General features: G+C 36.8%; 1 protein-coding gene and 2 long non-coding RNA genes across 3 annotated transcripts; all 3 read right to left on the reverse strand.

The window, feature by feature from the left end:
* Nucleotides 1-1,499: 1,499 nt before the first annotated feature.
* LOC114299687 (Nucleotide/sugar transporter family protein) lies at nt 1,500-3,059 on the reverse strand. The gene has a single exon (XM_028244482.2). It carries the CDS (start codon nt 2,939-2,941, stop codon nt 1,622-1,624), a length of 1,320 nt encoding a protein of 439 aa, XP_028100283.2. The 5' UTR covers nt 2,942-3,059; the 3' UTR covers nt 1,500-1,621.
* Nucleotides 3,060-7,742: 4,683 nt separating this feature from the next.
* On the reverse strand, nt 7,743-9,129 carry LOC145790143 (uncharacterized). The gene is made up of 2 exons (XR_014328788.1): nt 8,429-9,129; nt 7,743-8,012 (listed from the first exon to the last, which is right to left on the reverse strand). It is a non-coding gene; the product is annotated as an uncharacterized LOC145790143 (long non-coding RNA).
* A 5,704-nt stretch (nt 9,130-14,833) lies between these two features.
* On the reverse strand, nt 14,834-16,323 carry LOC145790144 (uncharacterized). The gene is made up of 2 exons (XR_014328789.1): nt 15,520-16,323; nt 14,834-15,103 (listed from the first exon to the last, which is right to left on the reverse strand). It is a non-coding gene; the product is annotated as an uncharacterized LOC145790144 (long non-coding RNA).
* Nucleotides 16,324-23,724: the final 7,401 nt, after the last annotated feature.

Raw genomic sequence — 23,724 nt, forward strand, 5'->3', positions numbered from 1 at the left:
GTTGTCAAATCGGGATTCGAATAATAACGCTTTCATCAACGAAAATCTTTCCTTAACAACCACCTACTTATTTGAGATATCAAATCCTTGTGAATTGAAATGCCTTGTACTGAATCACAAATTGAATCGAATTTTCCACTAAAGAAAGTACACAAAGACAAATTCTCAATTTCCAATCAATAGTAACTCAACAACAATATTCTTAAATTTTTACAACAAAACTAATAGAAACCTCAAAGGGGGTTAAGAAACCCAAATCCCAAAACTTTTTCAAAAATCTCACATGATATCTTCAAAAAATTCTTTTTATAAATGCAAACACTTTTAGACAAAGTTGAAAATATAGGACTAGAATATTGTAGAGAGAAGGTTTGTGTTTTTTCTACAGTTCGAGTCTCTAAGAGTAAATAGGTAGGGAGAAAGTCAAAATGATGGCCTATAGTAACCCTAAAGATCTTTAAAAGGTTAAGTAATAAACCCTTTTCAAACAACAAAAACCAAAAGAAATGACAAAAATAATTTCAACAAATTGAAAGTGAATTGATCGATTCACAATTTACTGATTCGGTTCAACGATTCACTATTTGCAATTTAAGCAACCCATTCGTATCAATTACCCATTGAATCCAATATGATTCAAACCATGAATAGTACAATGCCAATAATAGAGCATGAAAGGCACATAGCTAACAAAATTCTGGAATCCTTGGCTACTTTTTCAACGACAACGTCAAAGGGAGAAATCACATTTATTTAACCACTCAAAATTAAAGATTTTTTTTGGTAACTAAATTCAGATAGATGATAGTGCCAAGGGGGCACCAACCAAGTACACAAACAAGTCAAAAAACCTCTGCATCTACACAAAACCACAAACAAAGCTAAAAGTCCTCTGAGCTTGCAAACCAAATTTCATGGACATCCAATGTCAAACCCCTCCTCTTATTGATAGGATATTAATAGAACTTTCTATCATACCTGTGCAATCAACTAATTTGTAATTATAAAAACCCAGTCCCTAATATGGATAATCAGGTCTAGATTTCAGAGGTGTTTTCAACTGCAGATTTTATAGATTTAGGTTTTGCACAATAATTGAATCAAACAATTCCATGTCTAGCAACCTTTACCAGTACTCCCTAATCAATATATACGATCTTTGTAAAATTTCAAAAAGAAAAAAGTAAATTACATTCGAAGATAGTCAGAACAACAATCTACGCAACCTGAGTTGGCAAATTATGATAATTTTTCTGTTAGTATCAAATGACTCAAATTGGATCCCTAGACCTTTCCACTAATATTCGCTTCATTGATCTGAAGCCTACAGCTGAATATCAATCAACCATGAAGCAATAAATATAGCAATGTAACCTAGGCAACTCTTTTCATACAAATTAGATCATTCTGCTCATGTACGGATCATGGTGTATAGAACAAATGTATGCAGTTCAATTAAATGATAATTAAGATGGAAAAAAAAAAAAAAAAAGCAGAAATCAGCAATAAAGATATTTCTAAAATTGATAAAAATTCATTGCTCGGGATACAACAAAATACTACAAAAGTTCCAAAGCTATGGAATCAAACAAATTAGAAAGTGAAAAAGAACTAAACCATTTCAAATATTCTTATCATCTTCATTTTTCTTCACAGTTTTCTTTGATGTTGCCTGTGAGTACAAGAAAGTCCCGAATATTGCAATGGCGGATCCAAGTGCATTCAAAGGCCTAACAGGGTTCCTGAAAACCAAAATAGTAGATATGATCACCACAACCCTCTTCATTGTGTTACCAACTGAGAACGTCAGAGGGCTAATCTCATCCAGTGCTTGATATGATGACTGGTTATAGAGATGGTAAAACACCCCAGATAGGATCACCCATATGTAAAATGTGGAAGGTTTCCCTATAGTTTCAATTGCTTTTTGATACCCCACAACCCATTGAGATCCTTCAACAAACACTGCCACTGGAAATAAGTAAAGCAATGAAATTATACTGATCCAACCATATAAATTCAACCCATTCACTTCCTTAAAGCTCTGTAAACTTCGTTTCGAATAAATGTTACGGAGAACAAATCCAACATTGCTAATCAAAGCCCCCCACAACCCTTGAAAATTGAAGGAAACTTCAGTGATAGCAGCTAAAGAACAACCGAAAACAATAGGGAGGATTGAAAGCCAAACCTTTAGAGGATACGAATCACCAAGGAACGATGAGAACACGACGGAGAAGACGGGTTCTGAAGATTTGATGACATGGGTGAAAGAAACAGCCACTTTAGAGAATGAAACACAGGCTGAGATGTGGCCAATTGTGTGGAACAAGGCAGGTCCAAGAAGGGCCATGATGAATGGTTTAGAGATTTTTGGGCATGGTTGGAGCTTGAAAGACCAGAGAAAGAACATCCAAACAGACCCAACAAAGAGCTGAAATGAGGCAAGAAGCCATGGATATGGAAAGATGTTCAAAACCTTTTTGTTATAGATGTTGAACACAATGTTTTGGAAGTACCAGAGACCAAAAACAACAGCTAGTTGGAGTGTTTTGTTTGGATTTGAAACCTCAATTTCTCCATCTGGGTTGGCTTCTTGTGGGGTCCCAGAGGCTGCTCTGAGGATTTGTGAGGTGGGTTTGAGAGAAAACTCAAATGGGTGTCCACAGATTCGATTGAAATGTGTGGTTCGATGAGAGATCTGAGAAGTTGGTTTTGAAGAAGAACCAAGTAAGTGGACATGGTTGGAGATTTTGAACCCAGATTCAACAAAGCCAGAGGTGGATTTGTTGAAAGGAAGAGATGGGCAGTGTATGTTTCTTTGATTATGAGGCCTGTTGTTGGCAAGATTTGGATCAAAAAGTGAAGCATTTATGGGGTAATTATGGTTGGATCTGGAGAAAGTGACACCTGAGGTGGGGAGAAGATTTAAAGTAAGCATTTTTAGAGAGAGACAAAGAGATCGACAGAGAGATCCTGTAAACAAAAAGGTAGACGAAGAAGTTGAGGAGGAGTTTGAACAAACTCCAATTGTGAACAGAGATTCCGAGGGGTGAAAATCTAGGTGGTGTACCTATTATTGATTAAAATAATAAAAAATATTAAAAATTTTAAAAATTTTATTAAATATTTTATATGAATTTAAAATTCATATTTATAAAAAACATTTAATAAAATATTTAAAACACTAAACATTATTCTAAACATTATTCTAAAATGGGTATGGTTTCTGTCCAGTTCGATGAATTGGACCGTGTTGTTGGACTCGTGGAGGCCCACCACGGGTCTTGTTTTGATAATCTGAACTGTCAATGTGTAGAAATCGTCGAGTACTATATGCCTGCTAAAAATCACGTTGATCGGATATCGATAGCTATATGATCAAATCAGTTTCGTATTAAAAAAATTAGACGGCGAACAAATTAACGATTGACAAAAAATAGTTTTGACCACATAGCTATCGATATCCAATCAACGTGATTTTTTACAGACATATAGTACTCGACGATTTCTACATAATGAACGGTTCAGATTATTAAAACGGGACCCATAGTAAGTTCCCATGAACCCAACAACACGATCCAATCCGATCCCAAACTGAACAGAAGCCATACCCTTCTAAAATAATAGATCTCACGCCACTTGTCTAGACATAAAAAGTGCGAAGCAGTGCTGACCTCAATGAATAATTTCTCGTCCTAGGGACCCAACCAACGGTACTTGGTTGTTTCTGTTTCCTACTTTTATGGATCAATTTTTTAAGGCAGATTAGGGAAATTCTATCCTATGCATTTATATTTATGAGTCGTGTGTTTTTAGTTATGGACTAATTTTTTTTTAGGTGTTTTGAAAAATAGTTATGCATTTTATTGTGTTATTATTTATAATTTATTGTGATATTAATTATGATTTAAAAAAAAATTGTTATACCTTAGTGATATTTGGTTATAATTCTTTGTTTTAGCTATAACTTCCATAATATTAAATTATGTCATTTGTAATAGTCGAACTCATAAATGACGTAACTTGTATATGGTGCACACATTTAGCATTAGTCGGGCACAATATTTTAAAAATTAGACAGGTGATCGAACCGAAAAAAGACCAAATGGATGTATCGCCGGTTCAACTGTTGAGTCGAAGTGGACAAACTGCAACGTTATAATTGATAATATATAATTATAAACAAATAAATAAAAATATATACAAGTACTAAAATAAAATAAAAATTATTGTATAATATTTACTAATGATATTTAATAAAATCATAGTTGATAAAATAAAATAAAAAGTCACTAGTTTTAAAGAAAATAAAAAAAAAATTAGCATTCCCTCCAAACAAATTGATTAAATTAGGGCTGAGTAATGAATTCGTAAACCAAACCAATCCAATCCAATCTGGTAGGTTTGGAGTAAATTTTTGAATCCGTGGTCCAATTCTAAATTGAAAAATTGAAGAACCATTTCCCACAGATCAGTTCTGAACTTCACTACACGGTTCTGGATTAGAACTGACCCGAACCATATGCAACTTCGACTATATTCATGCCATACACCCCTATTACATACTATCCTAATGCAACTAGATGATTATGAACCGCTTTAGATTAGAGAGGATTTTTCGTATGATGAGACGCCTATTCATTTATTGGATTTGAAAGAGAATATGTTGCATACAAAAGTTATTAAATTTGTTAAGGTACTATGACATAATCATCTAGATGAAGAGACAACTTGGTAACACGAGGACGAGATGCGCGAAAAGTACCCACACTTATTCTTATAATTTACTCAGGTTAGTTTCGAAAACTGTCACGATCCAAACCCGCCCCTATGGGTTTAGCACCGTAACCGGCCAGTAATCCAAGATTACCGAAGGCCTGCTTAACAGTAATACAGTAAAACAGAGTACAGGAGCCTGGCGGAAGCCAAAACAGTAAATAATCAATGTCCAATGAGCTGTGACAGTCTGTATGCAAAAAGACTTTTCATTCAAATATATACAGTCGGACAAAACAGTATGTACATATATGCAATCATTCAGTTCAGGGACCTAATCCCTATTAAACAGTACAGTACAGTAAACAAAACAGTTACAGAAACAGAAGGGGGAACTAAAACACCCCTAAGCCATAACTTGACGGGCTCGAAACCTCGCAGTGAGGCACAGTGGTTGGCTTGACAAAACGGAAGCTTACCCCGACGCTTCTAACCACGGCCTGGTGCCTGTACACCTACATATATATATGAGCAGTGAGCTAAAGCTTAGTGAATAACGTAATGCGTAAAGAGGTTAAGAATGAATGTCCTTACAGTAATGAAAACAGTTCGTTAATTCAGTATATCAGTCATTCAGTCATATGTGGTACATCCATTAGCATAACAGTACAGTAAACAGTACGTCTTAAAAGACCGAACAGTAAATGATGGCCATCAATCAGTAACAGTAGTGGTTCCAACAAGGGAACCGATAGAGATCTCTGTAACAGTAACAATAAACAGTAGTTGCTAAGGGTGCCACAATACAGTTCAGAATATAGGACATACATTCATTCAATTAACAGTATCAGTTCAGAAAGCAGTACAATTCAATTGTTCAGAAGATAATCATTTTGAACATATCTTTACACAGTTGTTACTCACAGAGTTCTGGGCTACAGTAAAGCTAGAGCGCGTCCCCAGTCGCCAACCCTACACAGTTACAGATTGAACACACACTAAGCCACACAGTTGGGAAAGATAATAACTTAATCCCTAATTTGCCTCGGTGTGTTCCACATCTATATCCTCATTAAGATGTCCTAAACTAGGCCTAAGAATGCCTAGGATGGGATGAGGATGCAAAGACGCACTTTAAAAGCATTTCCAAAATTTTCAGAAAACAGTGGTCACGCTCGAGCGTAGGTCACTCCGCTCAAGCGGACATGCAGACAAAGGTTTCCGCTCGAGCGTAGACTTACCCGCTCGAGCATTCTGCAGAACAGTCAAAAGTGCTGGGTAGGTGAAAATCACGTTCGATTGGGCGCTCGACACCGGCTCGAGCATGAGACACAACGTCACGCTCGAGCGTCAATTATTCCACTCGAGCGGACTTTAAAACAGTGCAAAGTACTGGGAGCACGAATTTCACGCTCGAGCGCCAGTAACCCCGCTCAAGCGTGAGTTCAAAATCTGGAATTCCCAGATTTGAACCTCAAGCTCAAATTCAACATTTAAAGCATAAATTTCGATCCTCTTGGGCCAATTTTCCAAAATACATCCCAAAACTCATAGTTTAACATGATTCCAAAGCTCAATTGTAAAATCAAAGGCCAAGGGTGTTTCAAACAACTCAACTCAAACCAATTTTTCATGAACATGCTACAACCAAGACATGCATGAAATCCAAATCATTTTAAAGCTTCAATTTCATGCTCTAACGAGCCAATTGTTCCAAAAACAAGACGAAATCATGGACTTAAGCTTAATTATGAACATGCATGTGACAATTCGTCATAAAAACAACTTAAAATTCATCAATACAACCATGCATGCATGAACTAAGTTATATTTCAACATGTGAAGCTATTTCATGACTTAATCCACTAAATTTGACATGAATCATGTAAGAACAAGTTCAACTCACAAACAAGAGGGTAATAACACTACCTTAGGTCTTGTATCCAAGGTCTAGGAGCTCAATTTGACAATTCTCAAACAATTCATTCAAGTTCTCTAGCCAAACCCTCAAGATCAAGTCAATTCTCTCACTCTCTCCCTATGAGGTCGGTTGTAGGCAACAAATGGCTGATGAAGTGTGTTTGTGTCAAAGTGTGCAAGCCTTTAAACGTGTGAGTTAGTGGCCACTAAGTGGCATTTTGGCAATTAAGTCCACCTACTGCAATGCAGCTTAATTTAATCTAGTTTAATCATGCCTAATCAGTTTTCAGATAGTTACACCATTAAATCACATAAATTCTACTGATCACGGAACACTAATCAATTTCCGGTTCGGCCGCCGATAAGGCCTTCAATTCGCAATTTAAACACAAAAACATGAACAGATAATTGAACGACAAACAGATAGACATACAATTAAACAGGTATGCTTAATCAATTCAGTCCCAGATTTCAGTCAATCAATTCAGTTACCAATCATAATCAGTTTCAGTTTAGCAGAAATCAGTGGTTAATCGGTAAATAGTGACGAGGGTTGTTACAAAAACAAAACTTTTCTTTTAGAGGGGAGAATATGAGAACCCAATATAAAAATAAAAATAAATAAAATAAAATAATTCTAAAGAAAATCCAACCACAAAGTATGCAGAAAATCGACATAACAAGCTAAAACAAAATAAATGAATGTTGTAAAGATCCATAAGTTAGAGTCCCTGTTGAGCCATGAATCCACTCTAAGTCATTCTCTCAGCTAAAAATGTTTAACAATTAAGTTAGTTGATAGCTCAGTGAGTAGAAACATGAATAGTAAATACAGTTCTAAAAACAAGGTTTCATTCCAAAATAAGAAGTATATAACAAAAACTAGATTGACATACAGCTTTGATAAAAACAATCTGATTTAAAAACAAGGTTCCACAATTGTCACGACCCAAACCCGGCCCTATGGGTTTAGTACCGTAACCGGCCAGTAATCCGAGATTACCGAAGGCCTGCAGAACAGTAATACAGTAAAACAGAGTACAGGGCCTGGCGGAAGCCAATACAGTAAATAAATAATGTCCATTGAGCTGTGACAGTCTGTATGCCAAAAAGATTTTTCATACATTTATACATAACAGTACAGAACAGTATGCACGATATTTACAAGCATTCAGATTAGGGACTCGACCCTATATAACGGTACAGTAACATACAGTCTATACAGAACGGTAAAACAGTACAGAAGGGGGAATTGTAAAACACCCCTAAGCCTTAACACAATAGGCTCGGAACCTCGCAGTGAGGCACATAGGCTGGCTTGACAAAACTGGAGTAACCCTGACGCTCCTAGCTGCGGTCTGGTGCCTGTACACCTACATATATATATGAGCAGTGAGCTAAAGCCCAGTGAATAACATAAAGCGTAAAGGGGTTTAGAATGAATGTCCTTACAGTAATGAAAACAGTTCATTTCAATCAGTATTTCAGTTGCTCAGTACAGTAAACAGTCATATGTGGTACATCCATTAGCATAACAGTAACAGTAGGTCTTAAAAGACCGAACAGTAATGATGGCCATCAGTCAGTAAACAGTAGTGGCTCCCCGAGGGAACCGACAGAGATCTCTGTAACAGTAACAGTAACAGTAAACCGTAGGTACTAAGGATGCCACAGTACAGTTCAGAAATAAAGGACATACATTCATTCAGTAATACCAGTTCAGTAAACAGTTCAGTTCAGTATTCAAAAGATAATCAGTTGAACATATCTTTACACAATTGTTACTCACAGAGTTCGGGCTACAGTATGCTAGAGCGTGTCTCTCCAGTCGCCAACCCTACACAGTTAACAGATTGAACACACTAAGCTACACAGTTGGGAAATAACATAACTTAATCCCTAATTTGCCTTGGTGTGTTCTACATCGATATCCTCATCAAGATGTCTTAAACTAGGCCTAAGAATGCCTAGGATGGGATGAGGATGCAAAAATACACTTAGAAAACATTTTCAGAAATTTCAGTGAAACAGGGTCCCGCTCGAGCGCAGGTTTCCCCGCTCGAGCGTACAGGCAAACAAAGGTCCCCGCTCGAGCGTGTCATCCAGTCCTCCGCTCGAGCGCCCAATACTCCGCTCGAGCGGACTGTTCTACAGTGCAAGATGCTGGAAGCTCGATTTTCCCGCTCGAGCGGCACTACCCCCGCTCGAGCGGACGACTGAAATCTGGAAATCCCAGATTCGAGCTCCAGGTTCAAAACCAAGCTTAGATGCATAAAATTCGATCCTCTTGGGCCAATTTTCTGGAAAACTCTTTTAAACACATAGAATAACATATTTCAAAACTCAATTTAGGAAATCAAAGCCCAAGGGTGTTTAATTCAAACCCAATTTCCAACCATTCTTCAAGAACAACATTCAAACATGCCATGCATGAGTTTTAAACCAAATTAAAGCTCCAAAGCTTGTTCAAATGAGCTCATTTCTTTTCAAAACCAGATGAAAACATGGTCTATAACAACAATATGAGCATGCATGTACTAATGTCCGTGTAATCAACCTCAAAATGCAACAATACTAACATGTATGCATGAATTATGCTCTATTTCAACATGCTAGAACTAATTCATGGCTCAACTTCAATTTTGACATAAACCATGCAAGAATCAAGCTCAAATACACAAACAAGAGAGTAATTACTCTACCTTAGGTCTCCAATGCAAGGCTAGAGGCTCAAATTAGCAATCTACACTTCAATTACCAAGCAATTCCACCAATGAACTCAAACTCAACTCAATTCCCTCTCACTCTCTATTTCTCTCTCTCTAGTCGGTGCTGTGCTCAAGAATGAGCTGATGAAATGTGTATGTATGAGTGTAATGAGATGAGCCAAGTAGTGGGCCACTTAAGTGGCATTTAGGTAATTACGGCAAACTTTGCAATTAACTCATTTTAATCTAATTTAATCATACTTAATCAGTTTTCAGATAACTTCACCATAAATTTACATAAATTATGTTGACCATGACACACTAATCACTTTTGGATTCGGCCGCCGATAAGGCCTTCAATTTGCAATTTAAACATACAAACAGGAACAGATAGTCAAACAGTCAAACAGATAGAACACAATTTAACACACACATACTCAGTCAATTCGATTCCAGTTTTCAGTCAGTCAGTTCAGTACCTTAGGTAGTTCAATTATCAGTCAAAATCAGTCTCGGTTAACAGTAATTAGCGGTTAATCAGTCATTAATCGGTAAACAGTATGAGGGTTGTTACAGTCTCCCCTCCTTATAAAGAGTTTAGTCCTCTAAACTCGAGTTACCTTCATTCTGGAAGAAAACAGGATTCAGTGGGAATAGTTCAGGATATCTTTTAGCCATGTCATCTTCCCTTTCCCAAGTGGCATACATACCACCATGGTTCTGCCAGTCAACTTTCACTAGCGGGATCTCTTTGTTTCTCAGTTTCTTGATCCGTCTGTTAACAATCTGTATAGGACGTTCCTCGTAAGTGTAGTCATCACTCAGCACTATACGAGTAGGCTCAATTACATGGAAGGGATCCCGGAGGTAGTCTCTCAACATCGAAATGTGGAAGACGTTATGCATATGCTCCATTTCAGGAGGGAGCGCAACTTGATACGCCACCGGATTGATTTTCTCAATAATCTCATACGGTCCGACATATCTCGGCGCTAACTTGCCTTTGACTCCAAAACGAGTCTGGCCTTTCATTGGTGTCACTTTCACAAAAACGTGATCACCCACTTCATACTCTCTGTCCCGTCTTCTGACATCTGCATAACTTTTCTGTCTACTCTGTGCAGTTTTCAGTCTTTGCTGTATCAGTTTCACTTTTTCAGTTGTTTCATACACAATCTCGGGCCCAAGCAACGGCCCATCTCCAACTTCTGCCCAGCAAATCGGAGATCTACATTTTCTGCCATACAATGCCTCGAAAGGCGCCATACCAATACTCGAATGGTAGCTGTTATTGTAGGCGAATTCAACTAATGGGAGATGACTTTCCCAGTCTCCCTGAAAATCAAGGATACACATTCTCAGTAAATCCTCCAGAGTTTGGATGGTCCTTTCTGACTGTCCATCTGTCTGAGGATGATAGGCACTACTCAGCCTTAATTCAGTACCCAATGCAGTCTGTAGACTTTGCCAAAACCTCGATGTAAACTTCGAATCCCTGTCAGAAACAATAGACACAGGCACTCCATGCAGTCTTACAATCTCATCAATATAGATAACAGCCAATTTGTCCGCATTATAGATTGTCTTGACAGGTAAGAAGTGAGCAGATTTGGTTAATCTATCAACAATAACCCAAATTGAATCCATACCTTTTCTGGAGCGAGGCAACCCAACGATAAAATCCATCGTGATATGCTCCCATTTCCACTCTGGTATAGGTAAGGGTTGCAATAATCCGGCAGGTCGTTGATGTTCAGCTTTGACCTGTTGACAATGAAGACATTTGGACACAAAGTCGGCAATTTCCTTCTTCATTCCTGGCCACCAGAAATTCTGTTTCAGATCTTGGTACATTTTCGTATTCCCCGGATGGATAGAAAATCTTGAGTTGTGGCCCTCTTGTAGAATCCTTCTTTTCAGTTCAGTATCGTTCGGTACACATAGTCTTTCTTGAAATTTCAGTACATTATTCTCAAATTTGAATCCGGGTCTCGGTTTGGATTCTCTTTCTTCGATGATCTTTTTCAAGAAGTCATCCAGTTGTTGTTTCTCTTTAATCTCTTCAATCAGTGCTGGTTGGGCAGAAATAGCAGCTAAGGTTCCACCTTGTTCTCCCAAAACAATTTCAATTTCAGACTTTTCAAGGTCACAAAGTAACTCTTTCTGTCCGGTAAGCAAACATGCTAAGTTTCCAATCGATTTTCGGCTCAATGCATCGGCAACGGTATTGGCTTTTCCCGGATGGTACAATATCTGTAGGTCATAGTCTTTAATCAGTTCTAGCCATCTCCGCTGTCTCATGTTCAGTTCTTTCTGTGTGAAGAAATATTTCAAACTCTTGTGGTCGGTATATACTTCACATGTTACCCCGTACAGGTAGTGACGCCAGATTTTCAGTGCAAATACTACTGCAGCAAGTTCCAGATCATGGGTCGGGTAGTTCTTTTCATGTGGTCTCAGTTGTCGGGAAGCATAAGCAATAACTCTCCCATTCTGCATTAAAACACATCCCAAACCCTTATGAGAAGCATCACTAAACACAGTATAACCATCCGTACCTGAAGGTAAGGTCAGAACAGGTGCAGTCACTAATCGAGTTTTCAACTCCTGGAAAGCAGATTCTCTTTGGTCAGTCCAGTCAAATGATGTCCCCTTCTGAGTTAACTGAGTCAATGGTAGAGCAATTTTGGAGAAATCTTTGACAAATCTTCTGTAATATCCAGCCAATCCCAAAAAGCTTCGGACTTCAGTCACATTTGTCGGTCTAGGCCAGTTCACTACAGCTTCAATTTTCTGCGGATCAACAGAAATTCCATCTTTGCTAACAACATGCCCCAAAAACATAACATGGTCAAGCCAAAATTCACATTTAGACAGTTTAGCATACAGTTTCTGTTCTGTTAAAGTTTGTAGGGCAAGTCTCAGATGATGTTCATGTTCTTCTATACTCTTGGAGTAAATCAATATGTCATCAATAAATACAACAATAAAGTTGTCAAGGTATGGTTTAAAGATTCTGTTCATGAGGTCCATAAATGCAGCTGGTGCATTCGTGACTCCAAAAGGCATAACTAAAAATTCGTAATGTCCATACCTCGTTCTAAAAGCAGTTTTATCAATGTCTTCCGGCTTAACCTTCAGTTGATGATATCCAGATCTAAGATCAATCTTGGAAAATACTTTAGCACCCTGTAACTGATCAAACAGGTCATCAATACGCGGTAACGGGTATTTATTCTTTACAGTTACCTTGTTCAATTCACGGTAGTCAATGCACAGTCTCAGTGAGCCGTCTTTCTTCTTTACAAACAAAACCGGTGCACCCCATGGTGAGGTACTGGGTCTAATAAACTTCTTGTCTAACAGTTCTTGCAATTGCGCCTTCAATTCTTTCAGTTCAGTTGGAGCCATTCGGTAGGGAGCTTTAGAAACTGGCTGTGTTCCGGGAATCACGTCCACGGTGAATTCAATCTCCCTGTCAATCAAATCCCCTGGCAAATTGTCTGGAAAAACATCTGGGAATTCTCTGACTATAGGAATACAGTTCACATTAGCATTATCATCAGTAGATACAGTCAGTACAGAACACAAATATCCCTTACAGCCCTTTCTAATCAATTTTACAGCTTTCACAGATGAAATCAGATACGGGGGAGGTACTACTCCAACCCCATTAAACACGAATTCAGGCAGACCAGGTGGACGGAAAACAACTTGCTTGGTCACACAGTCAATAGTGGCATGATATTTTTGTAACCAATCCATCCCCAATATTATGTCAAAATGATCAATGTTCAATGGCAGTAAATCAATAAACAGATGCATATCCCCAACAACAATTTCATATGCGGGGTACAAATAAGCACATGTCATGGATCCCCCTACGGGTGATGATACGGCTAGCAGATAGTTCATAGGTTCTAAGGGTCTATTCAGTTTCCGTGAGAAAGCATGCGATACATAAGAATGTGTAGACCCCGAATCAATCAATACATATGCATTTTGTGTACAAATAGAGAGAATACCTGACACAACGGTCTCGGTATTCTGCACATCTCCCGGTATTAGTGCGAACACTCGGCCTTGCCTCACAGGCTCTTTCCCGGTAGCTTTAGGATTCGGTTTTGGTGGAGCATTTGATGCTGCGCCGCTGGCTGCAGCTTTGCTATTGCCCTGAGGAGCGGAAGGACAATCTTTAACCATGTGGCCCACCTTGCCACACTTGTAACAGGCTCCAGATAGTTTGTAACAGACCCCTTTGTGCTTCTTGCCACATTCAGAACAGGGTGGTATGAACCCACTCCCTTGACTGGGGCTAGTTGTCGACCCCGTATTCTGTTTCTTGTTGGCTGGGTTGTGCTTGCCTTTCTTGAATTTGAAACCCTGCCTTTTACCATGCCATTCAGTTGTTGGTGTCTCAGATTGTTTCACTGCTGCAATGTTTGACTCGGCCATCAATGCCCGGTCGAGAACACCCACAAAAGTCGGTAGTTTCAAAACGTTTATTCGATCAAGAATTGCAACATTAAGGCCGCCCTCAAATTTCCTGGCCTTCTTATACTCAGTATCCACCATGTGCGGTGCATAACGGGCAAGTTCAGTAAATTTTGTTTCATATTCGGCAACCGACGTGGTGCCCTGTTTCAGTTGTTCAAACTCAGTTACTTTCCTATCCCTGACACACTGCGGAAAGTACTTTTCAAAGAATGACTCCTTGAACTGAGCCCAAGTCATAACAGCATTTGCATCGCGGATCAACATCCACCACCTTCTAGCTTCTTCTTGGAGGGTGAAGGTAGCTAACAATACCTTATTCGCTTCTGAGCACGGAAACACTTCAAATAGTTTTTCTGTCTCCAGAACCCAAGCTTCAGCTTTTAACGGTTCAAGGCCTCCCTGAAAGGATGGCGGTTTCATTTTGCTGAACCTCTGGGTCAGAGCAATAATATCCCCATCGTTCACATTAACATTAGGTTCCGGCTGTACCGGAGGAGGAGGAGGTGGGGGCGGTTGGTTCTGTTGTTGTTCAAGTCTAGCAGTTATCAGTTCTATCATTCTTTCCATTCTTTCCATTCTTGCCTCGGTAGACGAGGATTCAGGTTCATTTGCATTGTCCATTTCACTATAAGCAGTTATAACAGTTTTAAACATAAGCAGTCATTTGTTTAACAGTTTACCACATTAGCACGTATTCAGTCATAACATAATCACACACTTATCATGCTCATGAGATGCCCTAATCACTTTTCTAGGACACCCTATAGCTCATTTGGACACGTGTGTGCGGTATAACTCGTGGTTAAGTATCGCTCTGATACCACTCTGTCACGACCCAAACCTGGCCCTATGGGTTTAGTACCGTAACCGGCCAGTAATCCGAGATTACCGAAGGCCTGCAGAACAGTAATACAGTAAAACAGAGTACAGGGCCTGGCGGAAGCCAATACAGTAAATAAATAATGTCCATTGAGCTGTGACAGTCTGTATGCCAAAAAGATTTTTCATACATTTATACATAACAGTACAGAACAGTATGCACGATATTTACAAGCATTCAGATTAGGGACTCGACCCTATATAACGGTACAGTAACATACAGTCTATACAGAACGGTAAAACAGTACAGAAGGGGGAATTGTAAAACACCCCTAAGCCTTAACACAATAGGCTCGGAACCTCGCAGTGAGGCACATAGGCTGGCTTGACAAAACTGGAGTAACCCTGACGCTCCTAGCTGCGGTCTGGTGCCTGTACACCTACATATATATATGAGCAGTGAGCTAAAGCCCAGTGAATAACATAAAGCGTAAAGGGGTTTAGAATGAATGTCCTTACAGTAATGAAAACAGTTCATTTCAATCAGTATTTCAGTTGCTCAGTACAGTAAACAGTCATATGTGGTACATCCATTAGCATAACAGTAACAGTAGGTCTTAAAAGACCGAACAGTAATGATGGCCATCAGTCAGTAAACAGTAGTGGCTCCCCGAGGGAACCGACAGAGATCTCTGTAACAGTAACAGTAACAGTAAACCGTAGGTACTAAGGATGCCACAGTACAGTTCAGAAATAAAGGACATACATTCATTCAGTAATACCAGTTCAGTAAACAGTTCAGTTCAGTATTCAAAAGATAATCAGTTGAACATATCTTTACACAATTGTTACTCACAGAGTTCGGGCTACAGTATGCTAGAGCGTGTCTCTCCAGTCGCCAACCCTACACAGTTAACAGATTGAACACACTAAGCTACACAGTTGGGAAATAACATAACTTAATCCCTAATTTGCCTTGGTGTGTTCTACATCGATATCCTCATCAAGATGTCTTAAACTAGGCCTAAGAATGCCTAGGATGGGATGAGGATGCAAAAATACACTTAGAAAACATTTTCAGAAATTTCAGTGAAACAGGGTCCCGCTCGAGCGCAGGTTTCCCCGCTCGAGCGTACAGGCAAACAAAGGTCCCCGCTCGAGCGTGTCATCCAGTCCTCCGCTCGAGCGCCCAATACTCCGCTCGAGCGGACTGTTCTACAGTGCAAGATGCTGGAAGCTCGATTTTCCCGCTCGAGCGGCACTACCCCCGCTCGAGCGGACGACTGAAATCTGGAAATCCCAGATTCGAGCTCCAGGTTCAAAACCAAGCTTAGATGCATAAAATTCGATCCTCTTGGGCCAATTTTCTGGAAAACTCTTTTAAACACATAGAATAACATATTTCAAAACTCAATTTAGGAAATCAAAGCCCAAGGGTGTTTAATTCAAACCCAATTTCCAACCATTCTTCAAGAACAACATTCAAACATGCCATGCATGAGTTTTAAACCAAATTAAAGCTCCAAAGCTTGTTCAAATGAGCTCATTTCTTTTCAAAACCAGATGAAAACATGGTCTATAACAACAATATGAGCATGCATGTACTAATGTCCGTGTAATCAACCTCAAAATGCAACAATACTAACATGCATGCATGAATTATGCTCTATTTCAACATGCTAGAACTAATTCATGGCTCAACTTCAATTTTGACATAAACCATGCAAGAATCAAGCTCAAATACACAAACAAGAGAGTAATTACTCTACCTTAGGTCTCCAATGCAAGGCTAGAGGCTCAAATTAGCAATCTACACTTCAATTACCAAGTAATTCCACCAATGAACTCAAACTCAACTCAATTCCCTCTCACTCTCTATTTCTCTCTCTCTAGTCGGTGCTGTGCTCAAGAATGAGCTGATGAAATGTGTATGTATGAGTGTAATGAGATGAGCCAAGTAGTGGGCCACTTAAGTGGCATTTAGGTAATTACGGCAAACTTTGCAATTAACTCATTTTAATCTAATTTAATCATACTTAATCAGTTTTCAGATAACTTCACCATAAATTTACATAAATTATGTTGACCATGACACACTAATCACTTTTGGATTCGACCGCCGATAAGGCCTTCAATTTGCAATTTAAACATACAAACAGGAACAGATAGTCAAACAGTCAAACAGATAGAACACAATTTAACACACACATACTCAGTCAATTCGATTCCAGTTTTCAGTCAGTCAGTTCAGTACCTTAGGTAGTTCAATTATCAGTCAAAATCAGTCTCGGTTAACAGTAATTAGCGGTTAATCAGTCATTAATCGGTAAACAGTATGAGGGTTGTTACAACAATTTTATGGTTAAAAATATTCATGTCGCTCAAGAACATAACAAATAACATTCTCCTCTTAAATCAGACAACAACATAATTAGCATTATAATCTGGGTATCAAGAATAACAAGTAACATGCTACAAAATTCTCAAGGCAATAAGCTTGTTAGATCCAATATCGAACCAAGAGTCATCCTCGGGGGTGGCTACCTTAGCTTTTTCTCTTAGACGATCCGATTGAAGGTCACTCAGCCTAACCCAGGTCTGTTCCTTACAATCGTTGAGCACTAGAGTCATCACAGCCCAACTCGAATCTGTTCCCTAGTCGCTAAAGTCGCCACACGCAGTGGAATAAATTTCCTGGACTTTTATATATATGGTCCCAATAATTTATAAAATTTAGTTTCGCAAATATGATGGTTCACTATTATAAACATGAGACCATTTCAAATAGTTTACTGTATACCAAGTTTATACATGTTTCAGAAATAATTTAGCTCTATTGATAATATAATAATTTTATCAAAACAATTTAGTCTTGAAATAATAATTTAATTTTTCAACAGTTCAAGGTAAGGGAACATTTATAAAAATATGTAGCATGCAACTACTCACCTGAAAATAGAATAATAATCCTCGAATAGAGTATGAAAGTCTAACTAGTGCCCTAAACCAAGTATAAAAACTACACATCATTACTAATTCAAAAATACTAAAAGAAATAATAAATTAAGTAACCCAAGTTAAAGCGTACTAATACGGCTCAACCCAACTCACTGTTACTCTTAGATAATACTTGAATTTATGTTCTTCAAGGTCCAAAATTAACCGAGATATGGGCTCCAATTGAAACTTAATTAAGTAACGCTTTGAGGTAAAATAGAATTTTAGACAAGTTTTCCTGAACTTTTGCTAACTTTGAAAATTAAAATTTCACTCCATGCCATTCGAAAAATTCCGAAAAGCCTCCAGACATCAACTACTATATCCCAAATTTCAAACCCAATTAGTTTCACTCGATTTTCTTATCGAAAGAATTAGTTATAATTAATTACATACAAACATGTCATTTTCTGCAGCACGTTAAAGAAATTGACAGTTTTCTTAATATACACGAGCAATCAACGTAAGGCCAAAAATGTAAGAAATTAGACTCGTAACCGGTTCTAATGACATTCATTTATTATTTTTAGATTATTATGACAATTGTGTGCATACTTTTCGGTTGAGATTCATTTAGGATTATTTTGTTATGTGGGTTATTTGTGTCCCATTGGTTTGGATGGTATTGATTAGGATTGGTTTTGTCCGTTTATAATTGTAGCATGTCATTAGATTAAGTTTGATTTATTTATTACTAGGCTATTATTACAATTATCCTATGTGATTATAAATTTGTGTTTAGGCTTACGTGTGCCTTGGGTTAAGGCCTTGTAGGCCACGAACGATCATGCCCAAGTTTGGGGAGTGACAGTATGCAACTTAGACTATATTCATTCATACACCCCTAATACATACTATCCTATCTCTTGTATATAAAACCAAAATCCTAATTCATAACATTTCATTCTCCTCTTCTCAGTGTGTGCATCAACCACTTTGTTGTTATTGTTGTGTTATTTTTTAGTTTTAGTTTTGTAATGGTGTAATGGTGGAACTAGTTTTAATTTTTTTTTTTTTTTTTTTTGGAATTTGATAATGGTTACTGCTATTGTAGATATATATGGAACTAGATATTATGTTTGTTTAAATTAATGATGAAACAATATACATGTTTACATTTTGAAAAATTATGGGCAGATTAATAATGGTTTGGATTAGTTACACGATTTAAATAGATTGGATTGGTTCTAATTTTTATAAAATTGTGGACAATGGAATGGTCTTAGTTTTACACCAAACCGAACCAATTTGGACCATTCTCACCCCTAGATTGAATTCTAAATTTAATTTTGGAGGGAATTGAAATTTTCAACTTTCCCTCTAATCAATATGACTCAAATAATTTGATAGAATTCTACATAAAACTTTTAGGTTTTTTTTGAAAATCTTTTCCTATAAATAAGAATAGACTCTCATAATCTCCTCAAGCTGCCAATGCGACTCCTCATGAAAGGAGACTGTTGAAATAAGAACTTTTAGTCAAAATTTTGTGATGTATTTATATATATGTATATATATAAATAAAAATTTCAATCAGCAGGTGTGGTAAAAAATGGGGACCGGTTCACTGGTTTAGTAAAAAACCGGCGGGTATTTATAGAAAAGAGTAATGTTACATCCACTAAATTTTGCCTCTCCTAAATCGCTCGAATTTGTACATATCAATCGTCCAAGTGGAAACAAGGGTGACAGCTGCGATTGACAAGGGTTGCACTGGTCGTTCGGGTGGTCGTCTAACTTACAAAATATGGGTGAGCTCAAATTTAGTGTATGAATCATTTGTCTTATAGAAAATGTTTACATCCGAACAAATGGAGCGTAAAGAATAATGTTAGAAATACCAAAAATATACCAAACATTCATATGAATGTGGTATCCATACTTATGTGAGTGTTTTATATATTTTTTGGTAGAATATATGGGGTCTAACATTTTTGAAAGTTTAACTATGAACTTAATCAGCATGTTAGAATTTTTGGGATTCGGTCTTGTTTTGATAATCCGAATTGTTGATTTTGTAGCGTCGTCTATGTATACATCATTCATGATAAAAAAAAAAATTAGATCAATCCGATAATTGTAACATTTTTCATTTTATGCATTTATCTTTGAAAAATGAAAAGGCTCCAATTATTAGATCAATTTTATTTTTTAATAAATGACATGCATGAAATGTTTTATAAAATGGGTGATTTAAATCATCAAAATGAATCTGTGATAGATCCTACAAATCTGAACATAATGATCTGTGGAGAAGTGGTTTTTGGAAATACTCTTTTGATCCTAAGGAGCGCTCGTGATCCTCCAATAGTCACCTGAAAGGAAATAAACACTCCGGTCGGGCGTGTCGGAATTAGTACTCCGACGGACAAATCAATCCCCTGCTCTAGATTACTTATATTCTAAGTTAAATACCACAATTATCACTGCAGGTCTCCTATTTATAGTATTCTCCTTGGGTCTAGGAGCCTGGCCCACTCCTAGCCCCTATAATGCATTCCTACACGGCACTTATTAGTACGTAGGAACGCCGGCTCCTATACTCGGCCCCTCAACTAGATAGGGTATATGCCGAATAGAAGTCTCGTTTGGGGCCGACCTGTCTTACTCTCATTGATCCAGAATTTATTCGGCTCCCACATGATCCAATTCAATTTTTAACTTGATAAAAGCCTAATAAGATAATAACCTTACCCTCATTATTTTTTTATGATCAGTTCTATGATTAATTTTGTATTTAATTGTGTCAAAAAATATTTACAACAAAAGATGAAATTATGGTTGTGGCACATTTATTTCTCACTTAAAACTTTAAAATATCGATTAAAAATTTTATAGCCATAGGCAAAAGGAAGTTGATTTTTCGAAAAATAAAATCTAAAAATTTGGCTTTTTTTATTTTTAGTTTACTTTTTCAAATTTCATGTTTTTTTAAAATTTTATTTTTAGTTTTAAAGGATTTTTTAAGAAATGATTTTGAATTGTTCATCAAGTAAAAAATATCAAATAAATAATTAAAAAATGGAAAAAATAAGTTTTTTTTTTTTTTTTTGATAACCGGATATTTGAACCAATTTACTCACATCTCGATTAAAAAATTAATGTTATATGTTAACTTGTCAAAACAAGTTAACACATGACATCCATAAACTTATAAAAAAATTAACAAAAATTTACCGATATATGATTTTTTAAAAATGTTTTTAACATTTTCCATTGCACTCTGTACTTTGTCTATCTAATTTGTTTTTGTTTTTAATTTTTTTATTTGAGCACCTTTGGTACAAAGAATAGTATCACTTTTATACTTTTAAATCCAATGTATTTTTATTTCATTTTATTTATATCCAATGTATTTGGTACAAAGAAATCACTTTTATATCCAATCAATGCATTCGAGGCACGTGCATTTTAAACATTTTCTTATCCTTTTGCTTTCCTATTCTTGTTTTTAGTTAAAAATATCATTTAGTCAAAATTTTAAAAAATTGATGTTCTTGAAGTTGGACAATTTCAAAGTAATTGTATTATATATAAAATTATAATTAAATACTAGAATATTAGTCCGATAGATAATTTGAATCGGATATTAAATCAGTTTATGCACATCTCAATTAAAAAATTAATATTATCTATTAACTTGTCAAAAATAAATTAACACATGACATCTATGAACTCATAAAAAATTTAACAAGATTTACCGATCTATGATTTTTTTTAAATGTTTTTAACATTTTCCATTACACTGTGCACTGTATATGTAATTTTTTTTTTAGCACCTGTGTCTTTGTATTTGTTTTATATCCAATTTTTTTTTTTTTTTTTGATCCAATGTAGTTGGTACAAAGAATCTATCGCTTTATATCCAATCAATGCATTCGAGGCACGTGCATTTTAAACATTTTCTTGTCCTTTCGCTTTCGTATTCTTGTTTTAGTCACAAATATCATTAGTCAAAATTTTAAAAAATTGACGTCCTTGACTAAATTTAAGGAAAATAGTATTTTAGCTGGACAATCTCAAAATAATTGTATTATACGTGAAATTATAATTAAATACTAGAATGTGAGTCCAATAAATACTTTCAATTCTATATTATAATTCACTAAATCTAGTAAGCCATTAGATACAGAAGAAAGTCTTGCACCCCACATACGAGAGAATTTACACTCTATCAAAATGAAATTATTGTATCAAAATAAAGTCAGACTTGTCATTTGAAACCTAAGCCCGAGGATTAAGATCTTATATTTGGCGAATAACATTGTGTCCCATGGAAGAATAATTCTAGTAGAGAAATGTCAATAGATGTTACTAAAAGGAATTGAGACGAAACTCATCAAGACAGAATCAAATATCTAAACGAGATATTCTATAATAATTCTTGTTTAAACTTGGCCCATTCATTGTTTTGAATCTGGGATTTCTTGTCGTGATAGTTGTTCATGTCTTCTTTCGTCTCATTGCTTGTTGAGTTTAGTTATTGAAGTGTCTTAGTTATATTTGAAATAGGTTGGGAGTTAATTTTTCAAATCTGTTTCTACCAAGTTTTTTACTTGTGCACTCGAGCGAACTTTCTTGTACTCCAGCGAACTTTGAGAACTTTCAGTACTTTTGCAGGTCTCCAAAACTACTGAGAGTATGACATTCTTCACTCGAGCAGTGTTTCTTGTACTCGAGTGGTCTTGGCTCGAGCGGTGTTTAGAACTCTCAATACTTTTGCAGGCTTGTAAAAGTACTCGGAGGGTGGTGTTCTTTGCTCGAGCGGCACTTTGTTCGCTCGAGCAGTCTCACCTTTTGTGTCTGGTCGCTCGAGCGGTATTTTGGTCGCTCAAACGGTCTGCGCGTATATTAGTTCTAAAAAGTCACTTTTTGGATCACTTTTTCATTTGTCTCTCTCTCTCGCTCACTGTCTGTAAACATTTCAAAATCTCAGATCTTCTCCCTTTCTCTCTCTCTCTAAAAAACATCTTTAAACCTCAAATATACCTTGATCGAGTGGTTTTTCAACCCTTGCCCTTTGAAGAAAAAGATAGAGCTCACCTAGAGCTTCCATTTAATCAGAACAAAGTTCATTTTCGGCTTCATCGAGTTTCAACCCTTGTTTTCCTTGGTTCTTGTCTTTGAGGTAGGGATTTCTCTGCACTTTAGTATGGCTTTTAACTTGGTTATTTGTCTTTTTAAAGAAATCTTGATATTGGGCAAAGCGAGGGTTTGGACGTGAAATCAAAAGAGAGGTTTTCAAAATGGGTTCTTGAATATGAATATGGGTTTGTAAATGTGGTTGAGTTGTGATGAAACGGTGGATTTTTATCCTTGGAGTTCATTTTGGAAAAAATGGGATTTCGCTCTAAATTGTGAACATTTGATTTTATAAAGAGAAAATGGAATTGATGTTGCTTTTATGAAATTGAAACGATGATGATAATGGTGGTGGAGTTGGATATGAATTATCACTCCTATCTTGAAATGTTGGAAAGTAATATCTTTATTATTTATCTTTTCAGAGATATTTGTTTTGGGCTATCGGTGGAAGATAGTTATGATTCTTGTAGAAATTACATGAGAATTAGGTGCATTGAAACTAATTTTTTATCCATTTGCATTGAACATTATAACATATTTAACACATTAAAAATGTTTATTGTTTTAAGAAAAATGGGTGAATACCTTGGTGAATCTGAGTAGGGAGTGTAGTTGTGGTATTAAGTTGGCCTGTGTGTCCTTAGTAAAGTCCAGAAACACGCGTGAAGAGGTGCCGAGCCTTCCGATTAGTATTGGTAAAAATGGCAATTGACAGTGCTTGTAGCTTACTTGTAGACACATTATAGAGATTTCCAGTGTTGTAGCCACTGCCCTATTGTCTATTGTAAAGGAAATGATTTCATAAATTGTGATATAAACTTGGCATTACGTGATTTTTGAAAAGAGATATAAAATGTTTTGGCATGAACATTGCGTATGCATTCACTTTATGACTCTGTTAAAATTCATACACTGTGTTAGAATATCTATACTGGGCTTTGGCCCACCCTACGTGAAAAACCATTTTCAGGTGTTGATG

This window comes from Camellia sinensis, chromosome 5 (genome assembly GCF_055761805.1).
Source record: "Camellia sinensis isolate YWXY chromosome 5, ASM5576180v1, whole genome shotgun sequence".
In the NCBI taxonomy this organism is placed as follows: Eukaryota; Viridiplantae; Streptophyta; class Magnoliopsida; order Ericales; family Theaceae; genus Camellia; species Camellia sinensis.

Coding starts and splice junctions, on each gene's coding strand:
- LOC114299687 (XM_028244482.2), bottom strand. CDS start 2,941: ATGCTTACTTTAAATCTTCTCCCCACCTCAGGTGTCACTTTCTCCAGA.